Source organism: Malus sylvestris, chromosome 6 (assembly GCF_916048215.2).
Source record: "Malus sylvestris chromosome 6, drMalSylv7.2, whole genome shotgun sequence".
In the NCBI taxonomy this organism is placed as follows: domain Eukaryota; kingdom Viridiplantae; phylum Streptophyta; class Magnoliopsida; order Rosales; family Rosaceae; genus Malus; species Malus sylvestris.
Genome location: NC_062265.1, coordinates 29,944,193 through 29,963,980, shown reverse-complemented (window position 1 = coordinate 29,963,980; position 19,788 = coordinate 29,944,193). Strand labels below are relative to the sequence as shown.

The 19,788-nt window shown below is 35.5% G+C and overlaps 2 protein-coding genes across 2 annotated transcripts; one reads left to right on the top strand and one right to left on the bottom strand.

Annotated features, from left to right (window-relative positions):
• Positions 1–1,140: 1,140 nt before the first annotated feature.
• Positions 1,141–3,199, bottom strand: LOC126626181 (iron-sulfur cluster assembly protein 1-like). Its single transcript, XM_050295412.1, has 3 exons — positions 2,788–3,199; positions 1,907–1,961; positions 1,141–1,516 (listed from the first exon to the last, which is right to left on the bottom strand). The coding sequence occupies exons 1-3, from the start codon at positions 3,092–3,094 to the stop codon at positions 1,357–1,359; spliced, it is 522 nt and encodes a 173-aa protein (XP_050151369.1). The 5' UTR covers positions 3,095–3,199; the 3' UTR covers positions 1,141–1,356.
• A 10,088-nt stretch (positions 3,200–13,287) lies between these two features.
• On the top strand, positions 13,288–18,786 carry LOC126626173 (probable boron transporter 2). Its single transcript, XM_050295401.1, has 12 exons — positions 13,288–14,581; positions 14,763–14,845; positions 14,956–15,148; positions 15,244–15,382; positions 15,620–15,785; positions 15,966–16,132; positions 16,275–16,448; positions 16,544–16,639; positions 16,952–17,089; positions 17,175–17,494; positions 17,744–18,014; positions 18,264–18,786. Exons 1-12 carry the CDS (start codon positions 14,478–14,480, stop codon positions 18,489–18,491), a joined length of 2,079 nt encoding a protein of 692 aa, XP_050151358.1. The 5' UTR covers positions 13,288–14,477; the 3' UTR covers positions 18,492–18,786.
• Positions 18,787–19,788: the final 1,002 nt, after the last annotated feature.

Genomic DNA, 19,788 nt, shown 5'->3' with positions numbered 1-19,788 from the left:
CTAAAAGGTTATACTTAGCAACTGGTAATTCTTGGAATTGTATAACCAAGTGAAATAATTTACATTTATCATGTTATCAATTATATTTTCTATGTCGACCTACATTTCACTCTCTGAAAATATTCGTCAACATCAACTTTAGTCAATTCTCTTTGTATCCATTTTTTGAGAGAAATGATAGTGTTAGTAAGTTAAATGTTAGATTAACTACCAACGAGATTCAAACTCATGCCGTTATACAAGGACACAACACCTTTCCACCACTGTGGTAAAGAATCACTTGCCTTTGTATCCATTTTAATTTTACGTAACAATAACTAAAGAATAAGATAAACAAACTTGAAAAAGTAATGATTTGTTAACCAAAACTTAATCACGTTTTTTTTTAAATTCAAAATAAACGTAACAAGTTATTTTAAGAAAATTGTTATTGGCACTCTAAAAAATATTTGACATAGAAGTATTTGATAGTTGGACAAAACGGTAAACCACATGGAAGGTTTAAACTAATGTGTTATGTTAAAGTCACTTCATATTATGGTCTAGTGATATTCTTGTTCACTTGTAAATTAGAGGTTTTAGGTTCGATTCTTACCAAAGACGAATTTGAACCACATTATTACTAACCCATTGCGAAGTTAAGACCACCCCTTCCCCTACAATATCGTTTGCTCAAAAAGAACAGAAAAAAATAGCTAAAACCTTTGTTTTTTAACAAATAAATCTACAGGGATGGGGCTAAACCTAGTAATAATGTAGTTCAAATTTTCGTTTAGTGAGAATCAAACTAAGACCTCTCCCTTACAAGTGAAAAGAAACATAGACTACTACTAAGTCACAATATACTAAACTTAATCTGTTAACATGCAAGGGCTGATAAAACACTGTTTGGATCACCCTTCACTTCCAAATCAAATCGCGGATGAAAAGGAGATCCAAACAGTAACAGTTTCACCCCAAAAAGCTTCACCATCCACTTTCATGGCAGGGTCCAAAGAATATAGAGTTTCACCACAAAATGCTTCACCATCCACTTTCATGGCAGATTCCAGCAAATATAGACACAACTGTTTTTTTTTTTTTTTTTTTGAAGAACATTTGAATAAGCTAAAAGGAGTTTGAACATGTTAAGGATCCACATGAACACATAAAAACCATCTTCCGTATATACCTAAAAAGCTTGTTTGTTCATACAGCTGCAATTCCACGAGAAAAGAAGAACTCAAATAGAAAAAATACGGATCGACGGACGCTAGTCTCATCCAGTACAACCGTATTATTAAAACATCTAGTAAACATCGGACAGGTAGAAAACCGGACACTGTAATTTTTCATCATCATTTCACATGAGAAAAATCAAGCATTGGCAGCCTTCTCCACAGGAGATGCCTCTGTACTGCCACTTGATTTGGTTTGCTTGGTTTGATAGTCTTTAACAGCTGCCTTGATGGCATCCTCCGCAAGCATGCTGCAGTGAAGCTTAACTGGAGGTAGGGAAAGATGTTTTGCAATCTCTCTGCAACGACATTCAAAAGAACCAATCAAAACAACGAGCAAAAATGTGGTGAAGAAAATGACATATTATCAAGGCTTCCAGCAGAACAAACTCTTTGAGCAACAGCAAACCAGAGCTCAAACATGATAACATGAATATCGATTAGTTGGCGGAAGGACACCATGGTAAGTATCATACATACTAATATTAACTAAATGCCGAGAATACAAAAGCAGAAGTCACAGGTTCATACAAAGCCAACAAGTTAATAACGAAATAACAAAACTAGCATCATGCAAACCAAAAATACACTCAATTAAATATCCAAGACCATAATGTTAACGACAATATCAGCAAGAAATATGAACAAAAGAAATTCGATAAGTATATAAGAGGAAGAGCAGAACGCACGTGTTCTTAATAGTCAGGACTTCCTCCATTTGTTTCCCCTTCACCCATTCTGTAGCTGAAAGAAGATACAAACCCAGCATTAGACAAATTAAATCGAAGCTATCAGTCCAGAAAGAATCATATTAGCCAATTTAAGACCAAAAACTAAGCAAGGTAAGATTCATAAGCCATGAAACAGTAACAATTATTCATCTTAAACCAATATAAATATTACAATTCCAAATTTATTAGCTTCAAAGAAAGCAGCAACACAACCGATTTGTTTCAGTGGGCCAAAATCTCCCATTACCCCAAATTGTGCCTGCAGTTGATTGATTACTGAAACAGCAAAACGGTTCCCGGACAATTATACAAATGGCAACCTCAAGCCAACAAGGCTCCCAGCTCTGCAAGGGTGAGGGGAACGTCTATCATACGCAGCCTTACCCTTGCTTTGCAAAGAGGCTGTTTCCATGATTCAAAACAAAAGTGCGACCTTTCCGTTGCGCCAAGACTCTCCCTTCCGAGATGATTACACAAATAAACAAATTAATCATTGTCTCTACGAATTGGAATGAAATACGAAAAGTTGGGAAAAGGTATGGATTCAATCTAAACAACTGGAAATTTTAATTGGCAACCCAACAGAACAAGTTATAAGCTCAAAGCTACACATTCTTATGCATACCTCAAATTAATCCAACAAATCACCAAAGAATTCAATCAATAAACACTACAGTCCATATAGCAAGCTTCGAATTCCGATTCCGATTGCTATTAAAAAAAAATTTCATTCTTGTCTGCCCGAACATTTTCTAGGCAACCAAACAGTAAATAACATACACAAATATCTGAATATATATATATATTTATATATACACACAGATATAAACGTGACTAACCGACAGAAGAAGAAGCAATGGCCGATCCACACCCAAAGGTCTTGAAGCAGGCATCAACAATCTTTCCCGTGCTGTCGTCGACCTTAATCTGGAGTTTCATCACGTCGCCACAGGCTGGCGCGCCGACGAGCCCCGTGCCGACCGTCGGATCATTCTTATCGAACGATCCGACGTTGCGGGGGTTGTCGTAGTGGTCCACCACCCTCTCGTGGTACATACGTGACAGGCCCAGGACCGCTGGCGACTGAGCCTCCGGTGACCCCAGACGGCCGCCTTGGAGAAGCCTCTTCGCCGCAAGTCTCAACATTTTTGCTCGGCCGTTGCAAAATTTTCAGGTGAAATATTCGATTTTTGTGAACGAAGACGGAGAAATATTAGGGATTTGCGGTTTTGGATAGCACCAATTTCCCGGATTTCCGGATGAGCTTGTGGACAGGTGGACAGGTGGACGGTGGAGATTTCACTCGGGTTTTCATGAGCCCATTTGGGCCTGTTTGGACCTTGGTCCAATTATAAACGGGCCTGGGCTTTTTATATTACCATTAGAAAATGAGTGGTTTATTGTAAACTCGAAAGTGTTTTTTGGACACCCAAAGTTTTGGAAGAAAAATTAAGGGACAGATACCCCTTGACAAAATTTATATTCTTTTTTTTGTAAATAATGAAATTAACATTGAAAAATAAAAAAAAAGGATGTGAGGTCGCTGTCGATCTCCACTGTTAAATCTCTATACATAGGGAGAAAAGGCAAAAAAAATGAACCTTTTATAATACCCAAATTACCTTTCTCTCATTAAGATTTCTAAAAATAAAATAAAAATATTTCACAGTGAGACTGTGAGTATTATGTTCATTATGTTTTAAAATATATTTAAAAAAGTAATATCTAAAAAAAGTAAAAAAAAAAAAAAAAGAGTCAATTAACACGTGCGGCAAGAGGCTAGTATTTTAGAATAGCAAAGTTTGTTTTTGCTGTTAGTTTTAAATTCTTTTTAGTAGCTATTAAGTTTCACTTTTAATGAAATAAAGCATAATTTATTAAGGGCTCGATTTGGTATTTTGCAAAGATACTTGGGTGTCCAAAGACCACTTCTGGGTGTAAAAAAACAACTTTTGACAAATTGCTTAAGGTTAAAGATGATAATGAAGTAGATCGGGTCGGGAAATGCAAATACCATAAGCATCCACATTCTATTTGTATTGATTTTTTTTTTCTTTAAAGTAATACAAAATAATTCATAATTAGCATTACATTAAATACTAAAGAATAATTCCCCCCCCCCCCAAAAATACTAAAGAATACTACTAATTTTGAACGACGAAGAAACAAAATTCTAAATTGAATTTATTTTATGTAAAACTATATATTTTTAATACTTTAAAGTGTTAAACAGATATACAAGACAATTTTAAGAGGGAGAGTTTTATTAACGTATTCGTTTCATCGGGTTTAAAAGGTACAAATTTTCACGGTTATCCGTATCCAAGACGATTTTTGACATCTTTAGCCCACGTATTTAAAGTTTGTCCACCATAACTTGAGCCAATTTTTTTTAATAAATGAGACGTGTTGGACCATCCCACATGCGCAACGAGCAAGAATACAAAATAATAGGAATATTATTAAACAAACAAGAATGTCGGAATGGCTACAAACCCTAAAAGGATACATTGTGACTAACTTATTCTCAACCGAATAACAAACATGCTTTTTATAATAAACTAACCATAATCTCTAACAAAACCTAATTTTAACGGGCTAAGCCTAGAAAACCAAACATTCAAATAAACCAAAATACTAATATTTTCCAACACCCCCTGTCAAACTCATGGCGGTATATGACATGAGTTTGCAAACAAGCAGATGCGGACTAGCTCCGTTAGGCGGACAGACAGAGAGGTAGACTCCGCAACGCGGACAGACAAGGCAAACGGAAGAGCAATCAAGCGAGCAAACGAACAATCCAGGCTTCAATCAACAAGGCCCAACTAAAGGCCTTCAATCAAAACATAATAGCCCAACAGATTGTGGGCTTCATACCTTTTTTTTTTTCCTTTTTTTTTTCTATTTTTTTTCCTTTTCTCCCTTTTTTATTTCTAAATCAAACAAAACATTCCTTTTTCTCCAGTGCGACATGGATGATGGGTGCAGTAGTAGCAATGGCGGTGGACGAAGAAGATGAAGAATGCAGCAGTGGGTACTGGTGAATGGTTCAGACTAACGGCTGGGACGGGGTCGGGTTGCAGGATGCAGCATAGCAGATGCAGATTTGGCGGCGTGACAGGGTTGGGTCCAAGGCGGCGGGAGGTTCATTCATCAGATCCGATCCGACGCGGCGCGCAGGCAGCGACTTCAAGTACGAGTGCAGGTTATCAAGTGTTTCAGACTGGGTGCAGGGTGGCGAGGTGGTCGCATACGGTGCAGGTTCAATTCATCGAACTTGGCTGCGATGAGTGCAGTGGCTGGAGCATGGGCAATTTCACTGGTGCGGGTAGGTTGTAGGCAGATGGTGGTGGTAGGATTGTGGTTCAGACAGAGATGTGAGGCGGTTGCGTGACGACGGCAAGGGATCTGGGTGCAAGTGCAAGCGGGTTCGATCCGGGTCTGGTACATGGTGCAGCGGCGTGAGTCATGCAGGCAACGTGGGGCGAGTCGAACAGGTGCAGATGCAGCGGTGGGGTTATGGCAGATTCAACTTTCGTTTTCAAACAACAAAACCCGAACTAAAACAAAACTGATAGTTTGATACTGAACAAACAGATCGATATCAACCCCCAAAACAGATTAATTCCCGAAGGATTTAACCTGCTCTGATACCAAGTTAAGTTGAATATCAGAATGCGCAACGAATAAGAATACAAAATAATAAGAATATTATTAAACAAACAAGAACGCCCGTAACGGCTACAAGCCCTAAGAGGTTACATTTTGACTAACTTATTCTCAACTGAATAACAAGCATGTTATTTATAATAAACTAACTCTAATCTCTAACAAAACCTAATTCTAACGGGCTAAGCCTAGAAAACCAAACATTCAAATAAATCAAAATACTAATATTTTCCAACACCTCAAGCTTAGCTTCCAATTCGAGTAACCTATAATTGTAATTATCTTTTTAATCTGAAATTTTTGTTTATGAAGCTATGTTATTGGTATTATCATATACAAGCGAGAAAGATGTAGTTAGCTAGATTGATGAGTTCCACAAGGAACCTAATAACCATTGACCTAACTTCCCCTCCATCTCGTTCTTAATGTTCATTGTGCTGGTTTCAAACACTATTGCAACTGCATATAATTGGTGTAAGCTCGCGGACATCCATTCCACCAACTCACTCCAAAAAACTTAAACAAAAGACATCCTCCAACCACTTGCCTTCTTGGTATATATGGCCAAATCGGTTGGCTGTTTTATTATCTACCCCATGATGCTGTTTTGAGCAAATGAGTTGGTCAATAATTCTTGTTATTTGTGCACTCAAGATATTTGCACATCTTATATTAAAGTGAGTGTTAGCGAGAAATGATTTGCGTACACTCAACTTTTTTTTTTACACGCTTATTGTCGTGTCTTTTGAATTTTTTTTTGAATTTATTCCTTTTAAAAGATAGAATAATGCATGAACATCTAGAATGTTAAGCCTGTAAATCTGGTTAGGCTAGGGTTTTAGTTAATTTGGAATTTTGGTTATTTAAATGCAAGACTTAGGGTTCTGGGTTGTTGTTCTCTAATATACATAATGAGCTTTAGACTTATGTATTAACTTTTTTAAGTAATTATATTCCATAATTCATATTAGGAGTTTCTATTTAGATTTTCATCTTAAAACTCAATTATTGTCGTTTCAACTTCGATTCCATTCTTGTTATCTCTCTATTTTCTGTTGTTTATTGTTTAATATTCGATTTTATTGTGATATGACTTTACTCTAACCTGTAAACATTTTAGAATTTAACTTTACTTACAATATCGTTAAATAACAACTTATTGTTATTGATCACGTAAATAAACAAAAAAAATGTACGTGGAAAAAAAAATACATATTGTTTACATTTTTGTCAACAAAATCATTTTAATTCGTAGAGAAAATGTTTAAAATGTGGTCCTAATCCAGAAAAAAACTTTGGAGAAACTGGCACTTTATGACATGTTTCATTGCTCATCAAAAGAATAATTAATCTAAAAATTATATTTTTGAATTATCGTTTCACCTTAAGATCGATTTCCAATTGCAACTAATATTTCTGTGTTTAAAAAACAAAACCAACCCATACCATACTGTTCTTTCTTTATCACTCTCACCTTAATTATGTCATACATTTAGAATCCCTACTTATGTCATGTGGGGGCCAATATTAGGGCCTTACCTAATATATTGAAAGTGAAGCATCGATGTTCTTTTACATTTATTTAATATTTTGTTCCCTTTCTATTTCTTTAACACTGGTGGAGAGCTTCCAATTATATTGGTTTAAGCATAATTTTAGGTGCACCCTGAAAAGTGTTTTGCCCAAGAAAATGTTACTTTCACAGTGACACAATTTTGTTCTTCTTCTTTGTGTGGCCATTAAAAGAATGAGAAAACTAACCTGCTAGCTACCATAAATTGAATCCAACTAATCACACGATGGTGACAAAAAAAACTGAAATGTTTTTGTGAGTCTTTCTACCTTGAAAAAGTCGGTGAAGTCATTAATTGGTCCTCTTTTATATTTAAAAACACAATCGAACCGCCTATTCCAGTTTCCCTCTTGCGGCAACAAATGTAAGGATAACATATTTTAAGGACATTTAGCTAATAAAAAAACATCACTAACTAAGACCTTTCTGTTGGGTGCCAAATTAACAACTAATTAACTCAGAATATAGAATATTGGGAGGGCAATGCGGTTGTGTTGGATAAAGACACAAAGTCGACATATGTAATCTGAACTTAACCCCCAAAATAATCTAACTATTTACTGAAAAGAATTAAAACCAAACAAAAAGTACCCAATTTAGAAGGGTGTTTGTGCGATTATGGATATGTAACCCAAATTGGCAAATTCCACATCAGAAAATGCAGTGTCCAATCGCAACAAGGCACGCATATGCATGCCTTGTTAATTATACACACACACATACACATATATATATATATATAGGCCCTTTATAGAAAGAGATTTTCATTTTTTGAAAAAAATGGGGATTAGGTGTGGGGGCCACTCCACATTGAATTTTAACGATTCGAACCGTCTATTTTGTTAGTCTCGATTCATAGATCATCTTTGCAAAAATTCAATTCAATCCGAAATCATTTGCCTATTTAATTATCAAAATCAAATTTCATTGTTTCTTATATAACAATATATTCGTTCATTTATTTGAACCCAATTAGATGTCTTAAATATTTCTGATTTGACTAATATTTTGTAAGGATGATCTATGAGGTACAACTTGAAACATGGACGGTTTGGATCGTTAAAATTCGATGTATTGTGGACCTTACAAGTTACAACTAATTCCCATTTAAAAAAAAAATGGGAATCTCTTCCTTTAAAGGCTTCCTATATGTGTGTGTGTGTGTGTAAAGTGACACTATAAAATGCTCCAACTTATCTTGTTTGTAATTTAGAAAAATATATCATATTTATTGGATGATGCATGATGCAGTCACATAACCATGAAGTTGCATACGTTTAGAATATGAGTAATGTTAGGTAGGCAATCACGTCATATGATTTTTAAATTAGGTGATGTATTATTATGTGAGAACCTGTATTCTATAATTATATTATAAGTTGTCATATATATATGTGTGTGTGTGTGTGTGTGTGTCAACTAGAGTTGTATGTTGACCAACACGTGATGACCAAAGGACATATGTCCCTGTGGCTCATGAATTTTAAGCAAGAGCTGTTAGATACTAAGGTGAGTCACCACTCTATTGCTTGAGGTATCGGATTTTTAAGAAAAAACCTGGGTCTAGCTGTCATGCGTTGCACTTCCAACCAATTAAATGGCTTAATCTTTGCCGTCTTCTCCTAGTATAAATAGGAGCTTTGCTTGCACCATTGTTCTTGGAGCATAAAAAGAAGGAAACATGCAGAGCATGCATCGAAGGTTCAACGTAGAGAAAGGGAGTGAGGGTAAAGAGAGAAAGAAATAGGGTTTAGGGTGTGGAGATTCTTTGTATGCTTGTCTTGCCGAGGTTCTAGCTATCGATCAAGGTGAGTGATTTATGTAATGTATTTAAAATATTCTTATTTTCTAATAAATGAAAACCATGAGTTATTGTGGGTTTTCTATATTTCAAATCTCTATCTATTTTAAGTCAAGCATGTTGGATTTTGTGTAAATGTTTTATGATGAGATATATATTGTATAAGAAATTACTTGAGATGTTCATGGAGCTTGAGAACTTTAGTGTTGCATTAATCCGAGGGATAAATGTAAACTGCACACGGGGACATTAGGCCATCTCTAACCGATGGCTGGCCAGAGGGCTCGTTTTAGCCATCTGGCCCTCCGAGATCCTCCAAGATATTAATATTTTAATGAATAGTACAAGGTTGTGTTAGATAAGGGTTTTAAGGATTTTAATTTATTACTTTTGTACACTCTGTAAGGATTTTGGAATTATTTTTTATAAGAGGAGTTCATTTTCCAACCTGTTTCAATTTCCCTTTATTTATTTAGTTTTTAACTCACGTTTCGAATTCGGGTTCGAGTTTTTATTACCGACTCCGGGTTTGGGTCATGACATATTAGTAAAAAATAAATAATTTAATCAACATGTAAGTAATATTTCAATGTCAACAACTACGTCATATGATTTACAAAATATAGATTAACAGATGGTCTCTCAGCATTATCTTTAATGTGTGCGTCCGTGCGTATGTATGTATAGCGTATGGGGGGTCTTGAATCCGTTTCCCCATAAAATTATGTTACACCAATCGCTAATATGATTATTGTACTCGGAACACGGATGGTTCACCATCTATATTATATTATAAGTGGAGGAAATTTATTTTTTAAGTTATTAATTTTTTCATACAAATGGTGAACACGTAATGTACTATTTCGTATTTCAGACACACTAAAAAATATCTCCTCTTCATAGGTGTGAAGTAAAGCATGCATGCATGGTTAATCTGTTCTACTGATTTCGTAAGGCGGCACAAAGCATCTTCTAAGAGAGGAACAACTGAGGTGGAGTGGGTCAATTTTATTCGGGAAAAAATACGCGGAATCAAAATCAAAATATCTTGATATGGGTTGTCAATTTTGTCATATATTCTGCTCCATTTTTTAACTTCAACATCTTTGCTTTCATGTCCTTCTATGTGCATAAGGTATTGTATCCCATCGAATCGGAATATTTAGGTAAAATTTACCAAAGCCAACTCCATTCATGATCAATGATCAACAAACAATATAAATTATTCCAATATATTATCAAAATCCCACTAAGTCGGTCAACAAACTTAGGCTTTATAGCTAAAATGATTCATGAGATTGACGTAAACTTCTTACATTTGTCACTGACATGAAAATCGATAGAAGTGGTCTATGAGTTTGTCAACCGTGAATTGTTTTAGTCCTTCTGTGAAAAATATGTCAATATTCTCGTTAAGTGGAAATGTTGATTTGACAAAAATATCCTTAAAAAAGTGGTCATGTGGTTGTTCACGTGACAATTTAACGAGGATACGGACAACTTTTAGATGAAATGACCAGAATGATTTACGGTGGATAAACTCAAGCATTACTTGGATCGATTTTCATTGAAGAGACCAAAGTAAAGAGGCATTTCGCTAAAAAGTCAGAAACATATATATATATATATATATATATATATATATATATATATTATGCAAAGGTCAAAAAATGGGGATTACGTGTGGGGCCCACTTCACATCAAATTTCAACAATTCGACCGTCTATTTTGTAAGTCTCGATTCATAGAGCATCCTTGCAAAATTTCAGTTCAATCCGAAACTATTTGCCTATTTAATTATCAAGATCAAATTTCGTTGTTTCTTATATAACAAAGTATTCATTCATTTATTTGAACCCAATTAGATGTCTTAAATATATCCTATTTGGCTAATATTTTGCAAGGATGATCTATAAGGTACAACTTGAAAAATAGACGGTTCATATCGTTAAAATTCGATGTGGTGTGGACCCCACAACTAATCCCTATTTTTATAAAAAAAATAAGGATTCCTTCTCTTAAAGACTTCATATATATATATATATATATATATATATATATATATATATATATGTATATGTGATGACCAGTACTAATAACTGTAGTTCAAACATATTAATATGTATTCCCCGTGTTCCTTTCATGCCATGTTTTATGTAGTGTTCGATCTTAAGAGCTTCCTTTATTCTTTAGGATCATTGATTACTAAAACTAAAATTAATCAAAAAGTGCAAGTAGCCAAGTATATATCCAAATTCAACCAATTACTTATAAACGTAGGACTTTATATGCATGGTCACCGAGAATAATTTGCAACTCTTCACATGAAAACTTTAACCTACTGTTTTCCAGATATATATACCAATTCAACCTATATGAATTAATTCCCATAAAAAAAATCCTAGATTCATTGATGTTTCTTTAAATTTTAATATATTTCAATTCAATCTTGATCTACAGCATCATTGGATATTTATTTTGTTTTTTTTCTTTCTTTTACATCATCATTCAACAATAGTTTACAACGATACATTTATAATTTAAGAACTAAAAGAATAAATTAGTATTGAACTCATCATTTATCACAATTGGAAACTAAAAACCTTTCACCGTTGTGTAGTGAAAGCTTGATGTAAATACATTGATTGTTATTGGCTCAACTTTTATCTCACTTTTTATTTCCTTTAAAAAGAAGATTAAAATATAAACAAGAACAATATTTGGCTACTCAAATATGAGTAGGAACTCCTACTCAAAACTATTAGTGTTTTAATCACAGAGCTTTGTGCTTATGATCGGAACCATTCATACTATGAATCACATTGTAAATATCATCTTTATAAAAAATAAATTAAAACTAAGGTCGTTTAGGCAATATATTGTAGCAAATACATAGATGATTCATAATGCTTTTAGCAATACCGTTCATTTGTTTTAAACAGTTTGATGACTAAACGACCTTAGTTTTAATTCATTTTTTTGCAGAGGAAATCTTTATAGGGTAATTTATAATATGAAATGTTCTAATTATAAACACGAAGTTCTATAAATTGAGAACGAACAATTTTGAGAAATTTTGAATAGGAGTTCCTACTCATCTTTGAGTAGCTAAGTATTGTTCTATAAACAATATCTTTTAGATAGTACAAGAGAGAAAGGGGGGTTATACTTAATTTTTTTTTAGTTCAAAATTCATTAAATAAAAGGGAATACATACAACTAGAGAATATAGTACTAACAATGAACCTCGATAAAAATCTTGTCGGGAATTTCAACCAGGTCGAAGAGAAAAAAAAAAATATCTCGCGCTTAATTAGTAATACCATCCTCAAACACGCATGCGTTCATACTTCATATAATCGATTGGTTATTAGCCTCTATTCTATTTTTTGAAAAGAAAAAAAAGGTCATTGCCGAAATTTAGAATAAAAAATAGCCACAAATTAATGAAAATCTCAACACATTAAAAAGAAAAAAAATATTATTTTGACAAAAAAAAAAGGAAAAATATTATAAGTGGACTGAACTTCTAAATAATTAAGAAGAAAAAAAAGGTATTATAAGTGGACAGAAATTATTAAAAAGGAAAAATCTCAACACATTTCAAAGCAAACAAAACGTTGATAAATGGTGTCTATCAATGTGATCGTGTAAGTAACCGAAGAAAAATGTCCAAATCAGTGCGTTGTCATTCTCTGGAGAAGAAGCCTAAAACATAGTTCCTCAATTTTCTCTGTTTTCGTGGATCTTTTTGTAACAGGTAGCAGAAAGCTTTCAGTTGCATGACTGCTTTTGTCTTCCCAGTTCCCATCTCCCACTTCTCACCCACATATTTAATCCAATTAATTAATTTCAGCTTCCCTCAAGTGAGTGGCCAGTGCCGTGTGAAAGTGGAGAGCCAAAACTCTAATACCGACCATTCATAAAAAATATACATATGCACAAACGATAGTGATTTTGTTATACTGTAGAAATTACACACATGTTATCGAACTTCAAGTTTGTATAAATTACATGATGTTAATCAAGATCAGTTAAAGAGTCGTTGAGTCTTCTTATACAAAAAATATGAACCGTCTTGTCAAAGCGCATCGTATCCCTCAAAGATAAGCTATACTTCAATGCAACTTAACAGTGATACAAATATTTTTAATACCGCATCAGTTACTGTTATTTTACCATTCAAGAAAAAAATTATTTTTTATTATATTTCCCACTCTGTCTCTCTCAACTCATCATGTACTCTGTATATAATCCAATGCCAAGGGAGAGAGAGTCGTACATTTGTAGCCACCTAGCACTATCTCACTCAAGCGAAAATCCTTTAACTCTGGAGTTTTTTTTTTATATTTTTTTTTCGAAAATCCCTTGTAATTCTCTCTCATTTGCCATTTATTCACTCAGAAATCAGTTGCTGCTGTTCTGAGCACATTGGTGTCTCACTCTCTCTGCGCCCTTCTGCCATTTTTATACAGAAAACTCTGCTACCTCCCAGGTGATGTAGCTGCAAGCTTACACATCGTCTGTGAGTTCTGAATTTTCTGTGCTTTTTTTGCTCCACTCCCAAAAGGCAAAGGGTTTTTCTTGAATAATGTAATCTCCAGTAAAGTTTTCTTCTTTGTTACTTTCGCTATTTGGTTGCCCATTTGCTCAAAGGGGTTCTAAATTATCTGTAATTTCAGTCATGGGATTTCGCTAATCTTGCTGCATAGACTTCCTTTGTCCAGTTTTTTTTCCAAATTTTGAGTCTTTTGTTTTGTTCTATCGTAAAAAAGAAGCATTTTCTTGTGTTTTGTGAGTGCCCATTTGCTTAAAATTGTTCTAAACTACTCCAAATGCTGTTTACGATGATGGGTTTTCGCTAATTTGCTTGTTCTTGCTGTGAAACCCTCAAAGTCTGGAACTTGATTGCGATTTTCGCCAGTTAAAGCTCGCAAATTTGTACCAAATGTCTGGTATTTTAGCATTTACATGCACCTGGTAACAGTTAGGTGCCTTTTCTGATAAGCGAAGGGATGGATCTCAGCTTTGTCCAAGTGTACCGCTAGTAGCGTGACTTGAGCACATGGCAAGTGCTAGCTCATTTCGTTAATTTTCGAACTTCCTGATTGATTCACAGTGAATTTGATTCGCTAATCCTTGGCTCGTGCAAGATATGGAATCTAAGTAGCTCAATTTGCCAACTGGTTCTTTTGTTCCTCATAGAAATATATACCACATTCTTTATTGATTCCTTGAAATGTAAATTTCACACTTCCTGTATCTGTTCATTCATATATAGACCTCATTAAGGGTCCATCATACTGCAACAATCCAATGACTCAACACTTTTCTTTCCCGCTTGTTTTTCACCTTCAAAACTCTATGATGGTCAAGAAATCTTTCTCTGTCTGCCCGTAATATCGTACGTTTATATATACATCCTAAAGCAAGAACTAGAAAAGTTTACTTTCTCTTCTTGTTTCCAAAGTATTGGACTTATTATGGAAGAAACATTTGTTCCCTTTCGCGGGATAAAGAATGACCTCAAGGGGAGACTTCTGTGCTACAAACAGGATTGGACTGGTGGTTTACGCGCGGGAATCAGGTTCGTGAACGTCGTATTTCTCATTTTTATATCACAAAAACATGATACTTTTATGTTTCTAATGAAAATCATCTGATAAGCATCTCAGCTTAGGACGTTTTTTGTCCAAACAAATTTCATATTGGCACTTCTGTATTGTACCTTACTCAAGTTATTATGACCATTATCTTCTTTTGTGTAGGATCTTGGCGCCAACAACATACATATTCTTTGCTTCAGCAATTCCAGTTATCTCCTTTGGGGAACAGCTCGAAAGAAATACAAGTTGAACAATACCTTTTTATTTTTCCTTCCCTTTTGATTGTCGTGTCCTCTTAGAAATTTTCTTTTGGAGTTAATTTTCTGAAAAGTGCCGTGTTTATGTATATTTACAGATGGAAGCTTGACTGCTGTACAGACTCTTGCATCCACATCACTTTGTGGCATTATCCACTCAATTGTTGGAGGACAGCCCCTGCTTATACTAGGGGTGGCTGAGCCAACGGTATTGATGTATACATTTATGTTCAACTTTGCTAAGGACCAGAAGGATTTGGGGCAGGAACTCTTCTTAGCCTGGACTGGATGGTATCTCTCTAGAACACTCTGGAAATCTCAACATTACAAAGCAATTGATTTTCTGATGAATTTGAACATTTTTTTCCCATGGTATGGGTATCTAGGGTATGTATGTGGACAGCCCTTTTGCTATTCTTGCTGGCGGTTCTGGGTGCGTGCTCTATTATAAATAGGTTTACGCGTGTTGCTGGTGAATTGTTTGGCCTGTTAATTGCAATGCTTTTTATGCAGCAGGCCATAAGGGTGAGTTTTCCATATAATCCTTTACTATTAATTTATCAATTTTAATGTTGTATACTAGAGTTTTAAACCTTTTGAGATTTAATTATACATGAATTCCAAAAGGATATCTCAATTCAATAATTTCTGGGGTGGTGTTATTTTCGGGAACAAAAAGATTATATTTCCATGATCTCTATACTTCTATGCTCTAGAACTATTCTCTTCATTTTGAATTCAACTTATGAAACCATTCTACAGGGACTTGTGGAGGAATTTGGCATACCCGAGAGGGAAAATCTTAATCAGACTGCACTCCAACCTTCTTGGCGGTTTGGCAATGGAATGTTTGCACTAGTTCTGTCATTTGGCCTGCTTTTAACTGCATTGAGAAGCCGTAAAGCTAGATCCTGGTGTTATGGAACAGGTACGTGGAATTTGCTTTTGAGCTCTAGTAAGAAGTTGAAAGATCAAATCATATTCATTTATAATGCATCTCTATTTCTCTGATGAAAGGTTTAATTGAATCTCTGAGAATGGTCAGTTTTGTATGTCTACTATGTCAACGATATATCTTAGAAACATTCCTGTCTGGTAAATGTTATAGGTTGGCTACGGGGATTAATTACGGATTATGGAGTTCCATTCATGGTGCTTGTTTGGACTGCTGTATCTTACATACCAGTTAATGATGTCCCTAGAGGAATCCCAAGACGGTTGTTCAGTCCAAACCCATGGTCTCCTGGTGCATACTCAAACTGGACAGTTATCAAGGTGAGATTGTAGGGATTATTTCCCGAACACTTTGTAAAACACTTCCATGACATCTAAGCCTTATATCTAACTGGATGTTGCCAACTTTGTGCTTTCTTTCCTTTAAATCCCTGCTACGTACTCATGTTGTTTAATTGTGCAGGAGATGATGAATGTACCTCCATTATATATAGTTGGAGCATTTATACCAGCAACTATGATCGCTGTGCTCTACTACTTTGATCACAGTGTTGCATCTCAACTTGCCCAACAGAAGGAATTTAATCTAAAGAAACCGGCTTCATATCATTATGACCTTCTTCTTCTGGGTTTTCTGGTAAGCTGCTTCCAGACAAGCTAAATTGAGATAGAGATTTTACCTACTCATATATCTTGAAAGTTCTCCTTTAAATTCCAATTATTTGCTTCCAGGTCATGTTATGTGGGCTTATTGGCATTCCCCCTTCCAATGGAGTAATCCCACAATCTCCTATGCATACAAAAAGCTTAGCTACTCTAAAACATCAGGTAGTATAGTTTTCTGCATAGTGATAGTTAGCTTGTCTTTTAAATAGCGGAATTGTTCACTCACAAGATTTTGATAAGCATACAAGCTTGCGTGAATTAGTGTCTTTTGGAGACATTTGATGGGTCAATATATGGATATTAGGACTCTTGATACTTGTTTCTCACCCTGCTACTATTGATTCTCACCGAGAGGACTTCTCTCAGTCATTCTTCTGCTTCCCCTTCGAGTGTCTGTTTATGCAATAGTGAATACTTTATTGTGATTTTAATATGTTAATTAATAGAGTGGATCGGTTCTTTTCTGTGGAATAGCTTTTGCGGAATAAGCTTGCATCAACAGCTCGAAATAGTATACGCAAAAATTCGAGTTTGAGTGATTTATACCAGAGCATGAAAAATACATACAACGGAATGCAGACTCCACTAGCCTACCAACTTCCATCTGCTTTGGTAAATATATCTACTACATTATTCATGATTGATACAAAAGTTTATATCTTTTATCCTTCTGCTTTAAAATTTGTGATTCGAACAGGGACTAAAAGAGCTGAAGGAATCCACAGTCCAATTGGCCTCTAGTGCTGGCTACATTGATGCCCCTGTTGATGAGACTCTTTTTGATGTGGAGAAGGATATTGACGATCTTCTGCCCATTGAAGTAAAAGAGCAACGTCTCAGCAATCTGCTTCAATCATTGATGGCTGGTTGTTGTGTAGCTGCTATGCCTGTTTTGAAGAAAATCCCAACATCAGTTCTTTGGGGTTATTTTGCTTTCATGGCGATCGAAAGCTTGCCTGGAAATCAATTTTGGGAGAGGATATTGTTTCTTTTCACTGCTCCAAGTCGAAGATACAAGTAAGTTGGTGCTTTCCCTTGTAATGTAACAACGATTCTTTCACTAAATACTCTTCCGAATATTGCATATTGGAAATTATACCACATGGTTTGCTTTAGAATTTCTAGATACGGGTGCATGGAAACATGTTTTAGAATCTTAAAATTTAACTTCCCCAGACTTAAATATTACCGTTTTTCTTTATCTAGATCATGACTAGTATTATCTTTGAAAAATCATCAAATGGTAACCATCATCCATCTTGCTAGGGTGCTGGAGAAGAATCATGGAACCTTTCTTGAGATTGTGCCTTTCAAAACAATTGTGGCCTTCACATTGTTCCAGACGGCTTACTTGCTTTTGTGTTTTGGCTTAACATGGATCCCGATTGCTGGGGTGCTATTCCCATTGTTGATCATGCTTCTAGTCCCGGTGCGGCAGTATTTTCTCCCCAAGTTTTTCAAAAGAGCTCACCTTCAAGACCTGGATGCTGCAGAATATGAGGAAGCCCCTTCCATTACTCTCAACCTGTCCCTTGAAGTGAGTTATCGAAATCCTTTCATTCAGTTCATATGTGAAAAAATTGTGAACATCTTGAATTCTATATCACGAAAATAAACCAGAGTTGGACCTTGAGTTTCGATCAGAAGGGGCACAAATCCAAAGTTTGGATCAGATTAGAACATGTGCTATTCAGATTCTATCCTATTAAAGTGCTTATAGAAAGCCTTCATTAGCTTATCTTTTAGAAATTCTTGTGCCGATGCTGATGTTTTCTATGCATGACAGGATCTAGATCTTCAATCAAGAACCACCAACATTGACGGTGGGGAGATGCTTGACGAAATTATCACAAGAAGCCGTGGTGAGATCCGCCATACTCACAGTCCAAAAGCATCAAGTTTGACCCCTACTCCTCCAGAAGGTAGCCCGCGGATGTCACAGGTAGTGTTCAGCCCCCGTTTAAATGGACTGAGAGGAGAAAGAAGCCCCCCGACCGAGCGGACAATGACTTGAAACAACAGAGTCTTCTGGACGAAGCTCTCATGGTTCTTCAAGCTAAAATTGCGACTCCGGTGAGATTATTTTTGGCAATGGTCTCGAGAGGTTATGTACTAAGTTTATGTGTAACGAAGTGTCATTTTTTTCGGTGTGTTTCTAACTTTTCGTGATAATGTACGACGTTTGTCAATGCTCTTGTCTCTCGATTATCTGGTGGGCAGAGAAGATGAGTACAATAATGCAGGAGCTGTAATAATTTTCTCATTCAAACTAAATGCGAAATATGCAGTCTATCTCAATGTTTCCGAAAGTTCATAGCAGCGTCTTCTTTTAATCACTCGGTTTTCAGTTTTCCGAAGTAAAAATCACTCAATCCGTTGTATTCACCAAACTTTACCGCAAAACTTAGGCGTCATCTGTCTGAATGCTTGTGACTTGAACCGCTCGTTTGGTGCCTAGGATTGAACTGAATATTCTCGGAATCAGCTTCTATTCTTATCATGCATGCCACTATGATTTTGCAACTCATGTTTACCACTCCAAAACTTTGACTGGTATTTGATGGCGATGAGAAACAGATTGCATAAATACTCGACAGATGATGATGATGATCTAGGATTTGCATTAACTGGTGGAATATTGCATGCTTACTCTCCACTGGAAATGGTTTGGAGTATCTCCCAAGTGGCCTTTTTGTTTTGTAAGCTTATCTTCCACTCAGTTTTATGGTACGGATTAAGATTTTAACCCACTTTTGGGGACCCAGCAACCCAGCACTCATACCTAACTAAAGTTTCCCATGAAGATGTCACCTTTGTTTAAGGGTCACTTTTAAGCCATTCAAAGCAAATGTAAAACTAGTGACACTTTCAATGTGTAAGCATCTGATTCGAACAAAAAATCTCGTGCGCATGTTGTTTTTTTTCTTTGTCATGTTGAGGAGAATTCAAACATATTCTAGTCCTAATTCGTTACCTCACCTTCTTTCATCACCTCAAGAACATTATTACGGGAATGTGAAATCAATCACATCACTTTGTGTGCAATACTAATCAACCCACCCAACACACATTCTTAACGTGGGGCAAGATGCTAGTAGATTATGAAAAACATGAAAGAGATAGAGCGGTATTAGAAATTTAATTAGTACCTTAAGAATTAACAAACAATCACCAAACAAAGGATTACAAGCATAATTCCTTACAGAACCAAAAGTCTGGAATCCACCAGTTTGATAGAAATTACAGACGGTTGTTTGATTAAATATTAAATTGGTGATTACAATAAACTAGAAATAATATAGTTCAAATTC